This window comes from Pteropus medius, unplaced genomic scaffold (genome assembly GCF_902729225.1).
Source record: "Pteropus medius unplaced genomic scaffold, Ma_sr-lr_union100, whole genome shotgun sequence".
Taxonomy (NCBI): Eukaryota; Metazoa; Chordata; class Mammalia; order Chiroptera; family Pteropodidae; genus Pteropus; species Pteropus medius.
The window spans coordinates 3,434,644-3,441,920 of record NW_024353908.1 but is presented as its reverse complement, the minus strand read 5'-3'; the positions used below and the strand labels follow the sequence as shown (position 1 = coordinate 3,441,920).

The window sequence follows — 7,277 nt, the reverse complement described above, 5'->3', positions numbered from 1 at the left end:
CGACCCCCCCTCCCTCCCCCGCGCCCGCCCGCCCTCAGCCGCTGGGGCTCGAGCTCCGGCCGCCGCCGACGCCGCCGCCGCCGCTGCCAGTCTCCGGACGAGACTAGTCCCCGCCAGCGCCGCCTCCGCCGAGTGACTGACGAGAGGCGGGGCTGGGCGCCGCGCGTCACGCACAGTACGGCCAATGGGAAGGCGGTGGCCTGCGCCGCGGGGGGGGAAGGGTGGCGGGGGTGAGGCGCGGGGGAGGGCGTGGCGTGGCGGACGTGGGCCGGGCCGTCGATGTGCGTGCCCTGGAGTGTGTGCACGCTGGGGGCGCGCGTGCCTGCCGGGGGCCCCGCAGCCAGGCGCGGCGGAGCGTGCGAGCCCGGTAGGGCGCACGTGGCCCATTCCTAGGAGCCGACGATGGGCTTCGGGCTCCGCACGGCCGCCTGGTGAGGCTGCCCAGGGACCCCGGCCCAACACCGCCCCCGGGGTTAGTAGTTCCGCGCAATCTGCGCGCGCCCTTCAGGTTTGCAACAGCAGCGCCTGTAGCAACCTCTCGAGGCTTGCAGTGCCACAGGAGCCAGTAGGGCCTCTTTGGCCTGGGTTCCCCGGGCCCTTCTGCACCTCTGCCACGCGGAGCTTTGTATCAGCTTCTCTTGAAGTCCCTGCCTCCAGCCCTAAACCCTTTCCCAGGCCCCTGACGCAGGAGGGAACTGGGCAGAAAGGGTGTGGCACAAGTAAGGGTTCCCCAATGCTGGACACAGCTCCTGCGCGCTGACTTTCTCCACCCCCAGCCTAAATAGGGCGTTTCCCTAGGGAAATCTCTGTTGGAATCTTGGCAGCCACGTGCCAGCAGTCAAACCTTAGGCCTCACCTCCGTCTCCAAAATGAGGCTAATAACCCTTCTCGTAGGGCTGTTTGGAAAATTCAGAGACGTAATTCACGAAAAGCACGAAGATCAATGCCTGGCACTTCAGAAGGACCAATACAAAATACTGGATTGAGAACTGTCATAACGGCCTAGGTAGTGCACCACGCCCCCCCTTCCCTCTCCCCCCCATTTAGAAGAGTCTCGAAGGCAAAGAACATGCAGTACCCTTTATTTTCTGCTCTGCTCCAAGAATGATTGCTGAATTGACTTGAACATGACTCAGGCCCTCTGCCCTCAAGCACTGGGGAGTTGTGGTAGGGGGAGGACCCTAGATGATTAGATAAAAGGCTTGACTGGGCTGAAGCCCTGGATGGGGTAGGGGCAGGAGCAAAGAATGCTAGAAGTTGGGGTGGAATGGGGAGAGGGATTTAGAGGGAAGATAATACAGGCCCTCAGCATCTACCATGATAGACCCCGTTTAAATGCAAAGACAAAGTGGGTTATTATCAGGACTGCTCCACGGAAGGGAAGGGGAAGCATACTGAGACTGAGTGCTCAGGGAGCAGGAAGACCTAGGATCAGCCCAGGGATCAGATGCCAGAGAATAAAAGAGGGAGGGAATGTGTCAACTATAAGCTTGATCAGCACACGCTGTCCTTTCCAGGCAGGCACACCCTAGAAGGCCAGAAGGGACAACATTGTTTAGCAAGGGTCAGCAACACCCCTACCACCACTCTCAGTGCTGCCCTTTCCTTATCAGGAAGGGAGGGAGAAAAGGAAGAAGAAGAGGAGGGAGGCATGGAGCTGGGGTGGAGAGCCAAAGGGGCCAGAGAAAGCCAAGGGGCATGCATATAGCCATGGCCCAGTGCCCACAGCCTTGGCCTCTGGTGTCTGTCTGGCATGCTCCCAGGACTCCACTCCTGGTGTGAAGGTACTGAAAGAAAATGATCATTAAGAAATCTCAGCTGGGAGAGTGGCCTCCGGAGAGGGAAACTGGGTAGCTGGGAGCTACAGGTAGTAAGAAGGAGACTTTATTATTGTTATTTATGTAGAATAAAATGCACAAATCATTTTTCAGTTCTGTGAGTTTATATATATATATATATCTACTACACCTTGGTATCCACCATCCAGATCAAGATATAGAACATTTTCATCCTCCCAGTGAGTTATTCCCCTCTCTGTAGTTAACCATTATTCCAACTTCTGTTACCAAAGATTAGTTTTGCCAATTTGTGAATGTCATGTACATAGGTCATATGGTATGTACTCATGTGGCTGGCACCTTTTTCTCAATGTAATACTTGTGATATTCGCCTATATTGTTGCCTGTATCAGTAGTTCATTTTTGTTTGTTTGCTTAGGTGTGTAAAATTCCGTTGCAAATACAAGGAATTTAATCATCCACAGGTAACTGAGTTTTTTAGTGTATTTTTTGTATCTTCGACCTGTTTTATCTTTTCAAGAAAAGATAAAGTTTAAAAAATGTTTTTAAGAAAAAAGAAGTTCCAGTTTAGAGAACTAATTTTTAGGACCGTATCAGATCCACACATCACTGTGTGATTGTAACTGCAGAGGCTCTAATTTCATCCCCATATTGGAGGTAAGTATCTAGTGAAACCTTCCTTTAAGTTAAAGGGGCCAGACAAGACTACTTCTGGAGCAGTATACTTTAGAATAGCACAGCTCTAGGCAGAGCAGCACACTGTGTTTCTAGAGCCATGGTTTCAACCTGAGCTGGGCCAGGACAAACCTTCCGCCACCATGTTGCCTTAAACCAGTATGGCATGAAAGGATGAGTGTAAGTTGACAGAGAGCCTCTCCCCTGCTCTTCCATTTCTTATCTTGAATTTCCATTTCATGTTTCATTTGAAGGATTTCACTGATTTAAAAATTATTTGAAATCCATGGTTTTAGAATAGCTGCTGGTTAGAAGCACTCCCCAAGAACTATCTCATGTAAATGAGTCCACAAATTAAAAGACCACATTCTGCCTCCCTTCCCTTCTACTTCAGTCACACTGGCTTCTTTGCTATTCCTAGAACAGTCGCCCTTTCACCACAGGGCTTTTGCACTTGCTGTTCTGTCTGCCTGAAATGCAGGTAATCACATTTTCAGCTGCCTCACTTCTTGTAGGTTTTTGTTCAAAAGTCTCGTTCTCAGATTTTCCCTGGTCACCCAATGTGAAATTTTCATACATCAGCCCAAAACCTAGTGCCTCATGTCCCCCTTTACTGCTTTACTTTTATCTCCTTAGCGGTTATCACCATCTAGCATACCATGTTGTTTACTTATCTTGTTTAGCAGATCTTGCCCCAGGAGAATATAAGCTGCATAACAGCAAGGATCTTTTTCTTTTTGTCCTGCCCCCCACAAACACACTTATCTATAAGTGCCTAGAACAGTGCCTAGTAAACGTGTGAAAGATAATTTTTTTCATTTAACAATAGTAATTTACTGAGCAGCAACTTGGTGCCTTGCCCCATTCCAGGGACTGGAAGATCTTTTGGAGTTTACATTCTAATTGAGAAGCCAGACTTTATACAATTAATTACTCGTGGTTGTGAAAATTGCTACAAAGACAAAGTACAGTATGTAAGTTCAGAGGGTACTAAGGAAGAGAGGGGGTCTCTGAATAAGTTAAGATTGCCTAGAAGAGAAGGAAAATTGTTCAGGGAGGAGCCAAAGGCAAGCAGCTATTACCAGAGCCCTGGGGGGGAGAGAGAGAGAAGGCTGGAGAGAAAGGCTCTGGCTAGATCCTGTATGGCAGGATAGGCTTAGTTGGGAGTTGAGTTCTCTATCCTGAATTCATGGAAGCCATTGTCCATGTAAGAAACCTCTAAACCTGTAAAGAATTTTTATAAGAGTTCATTTGAGCCCAAATTGACAATAATTGCTGGAAACAAGATTTCAAATGTTCTAAAGCAGTAGTCCCCAACCTTTTTGGCACCAGGGACTGGTGCTCCTATGAGAATATAATGCCTGATGATCTGAGGTGCAGCTGAGGTGGTGACGCTAGCGCTGGGGAGTGGCTGCAAATACAGATGAAGCTTTACTGCTGACCTGCTGCTCACCTCCTGCTGTGTGGCCAGGTTTCTAAGAGGCCACATACTGGTACTAGTCCAGTCTGCAGCCTGGGGGTTGGGGACCCCTGCTCTAGAGAATAACAGTTTGCAATTTCTTTTCTGTGTTTGGAATTGAGGAGAGAACATAAGGAAGATTACAGGTGGGTGGGAGAAAGCAAGGCAGGGATTGAATTACAGGATAGTTAAGATTATGTGCTCTCTTGAGGGTGGTTACCGCTTCCAGGGGTTTTACTTCTGGCCTTTCAAAGATGTGTTAACCTAGATGCACAAAAACAATGGACTGGCTAGTTTAAAAACCTCTCAAGAAAGAAGTTATAGGCCTGAGTCGTGACTGCCCACCAAGACCTATTCAATTAGGAATTTATAATTTATTACAGCACCACTTTTTTCATCTACACAACTGATGAGTTTACCAAGAATATTTGTCTACCTAGGACTGTCTTCAGTCTGCCTTAATGAATGAGATGCTGGGAAAATACAGGCCCCTTGAAGAGAGGAGGAATTGAAAGGATTTTTAAACTGGCCCTAGAGATGGATCAAGATGGGCAGCTTACATGGGCTTCTTTCCTTTCTTTTGCTCAAGAAAGAAGTAAAAACTATTGGTGCCTGCCAAAAGAAGGTTCTGGATTGTTATCAACTCAGCTTCCTCCTGCATTTAAATTTGCAAGTGCTACTCCAGGCAGAAAACCTAAATACTGACTAAGACTGGGACTTTGAACCTTAGGAATACCCAATAAAGTTATTATAAACAAGAGAAAAAGCCTTTCTCCAAATATCTCAGGGTTTACCCCACCCCACCCATGTTTTACCTTCTTATGGTCTGAGTTCCAAACTGTGGTTCAGGGTGGGATTTTTACCAATCTGTAGTGAAATGAGAAAACTAAGTGATAAATGTATGCATGCTTTCTTACATTCAAGTAAATTACCAACAGTTGATTCTTGGCAAAGACTTTTTTATTTGAAGATTATGTCCTTCCAATTTTTTTCTTTCCTTGGAATGTTGGGTAGTTTAAGTGCCCCCTTCTTGGTGGTGTAATGGAGATAGTAGATGACAGTTGCCTTTCTTAAAATGTTCTCTATGGGCCAAATCACAAGTTGACAATTCTGTGTTGGCTTCCTAACCTTCTCTTTTCTCACCAATTTTATTCTTCAAGTTTTAAGAATACCAAGATCTAAATTATTTTAACAAAATATTTAGAGCTAGTGTTACTGAGGGGAAGAGAAGGGAGTAAACAGTATCATTTGGTGGCTGAAAAAGCCACTCAAGAAGGACAAAATCTTCGAAGGTTTAAGATTTTGATCCCAATTGCTGAGATTTAATGCCCTACTTAGCACTGAATGTTCCTTCAGGGTGTTAAGAGACAACATTGTTTCTTGAAGCAACTAACTACCAGACGTGTTTTAGGAACTGGGGAGGACCTAGCTCATTTTATTTAAAGTCTCAGGCTTGTGCTGGTATTACTGGGGACATCTGCAGAGAGATATTGAAGATAGGATTAACTTCTAAAGAAGCAGCCCTGAAGTCAAAGAGAGGTGGAGCTTCCTTGACCATTTGTATTTGAACCTTAACCAGATTTTGCAACCAGCTACAAAGTCACGTGTGCCTGTGCTTATCATAGATGTGAAGTTTTATCGATCTGCTTTGCACAGTGGGAAATATCAGAGTTAAGTTGTCCTGTGTTTTACCTACACCATTTATAAAAATTAATTAAAAATAGATCATAGACAAAAGTGTAAAACCTAATACTATAAAACTCTCAGAAAAAAATGTAGAAGAAAACCTTTCTGGACTTCGGTAGACAAAGATTTCTTAGATATGATACAAAAACAAACAAACAAAAAACAAAAGTTATACTCTGTAAAAGAAAAAGTTGGTATCTTGGATTTCATAAAAATGACAAACTTCTGCTCTTTGAAAGACACTTAAGAAAATGAAGTCAAATCAAAGATGGGAGAAAATATTTGCAAAACATATATTTGATGCAGGAATCGTATTGAGAATATATGAAGAAGTTTACTATACAATAAGAAGACAAGCAAACTAAAGAAGACATGACCTAAAGATGTAAATGGACAGTTCACCAAAAAAGATGTACGAATGGTTAATAAGCATATGAGAAGATGCTCAACGTCATTATTCATTAGGAACATGCAAATTAAGACCATAATGAGATGCCATTGCATATCAAAATGGCTTAAATAAAATCCTACAATTCCAAGTGTTGGGAAGGAGGTGGAGTGACCCTCACACAGTGCCAGTGGGAAAACGGTTTGGCAATTTCTTTTCTTGTCTTTTTTGTTCTGTTTTGTTTTGTTTTGTTTTGTTTTGTTTTCACTACTGTTAATTCAATCATTTTTATTTTTTAAATATTTTTTTATTTTTTTAATTACAGTTTACATACAATACCATATTCTTTTCTGGTGTACAACATAGTGATTAGATATTTATATAACTTACAAAATGATCACCTCAATAAATTTAGTATATGACACCATACATAGTTATTACAATATTATATTTCCTATGCTACACTTTAGATCCCATGACTAAATTTCTACCAATTTGTACTCCTTAATCCCTTCACCTTTTTTGCATATCCTCCCAACTCTCCTCCCAACTGGCAACCATCAAAATGTTCTCTGCATCCATTAGCCTGCCTCTGTTCTGTTTATTCTGCTTCCTAGATTCCACATATAAGAGAAGTCATGTGGTATTTGGCTTTCTCTATTTGACTTATTTCAACCAGCATAATACCTTCTAGGTCCATCTATGCTGCCACAGAGGGCAAGATTTTATTCCTTCCCATGGCTGAGCAATATTCCATTGTATGTGTGTAGCACCTCTTCTCTATCTATCCGTCCACTGATGGACACCCAGGTTGCCTCTATATCCTGGCCACTGCAAACAGTGTTGCAAAGAACATATGAATGCAAATGTCCTTCCAAACTAGTGTGTGGGGTTTCTTTGGATGAACATTCTGAAGTGGAGCCACTGGGTCTTTCTTTGCCCCTGTTATAGCCTTTGTTTTAAAATCAATTTTGTCTGTTACAAATATTGCTACTCCAGCTTTTGGTTTGTTTGTTTTCGTTTTCATATCTTTTCCTATCCCTTTATTTTCAGTCTGTGTGTGTCTTTCGATCTGAAGTGAATCTCTTATAGGCAACATATGTAATGGTCTTGTTTTCTTCAGCCACCCTATGGCTTCTGATTGGAGCACTTAATCTATTTACATTTAAAGTAATTATTGATATAATGTAGTTATTTCCATTTTATTATTCATATTTTTTAACTTTTTTTCTTCTTCTTAAAGAAGTCTCTTTAACATTTCTTGTAATAC

At 43.5% G+C, this 7,277-nt stretch overlaps 1 protein-coding gene across 1 annotated transcript in view; it reads right to left on the bottom strand.

Annotated features, from left to right (window-relative positions):
- The window catches only part of RYBP (RING1 and YY1 binding protein), a 72,776-nt gene extending 72,389 nt beyond the window's left edge, over nucleotides 1-387 (bottom strand). The window contains exon 1 of the mRNA XM_039851706.1: nucleotides 25-387. Coding sequence (XP_039707640.1) covers nucleotides 25-387 — 363 coding nt within the window. The remainder of the gene's footprint in view (nucleotides 1-24) is intronic.
- Nucleotides 388-7,277: the final 6,890 nt, after the last annotated feature.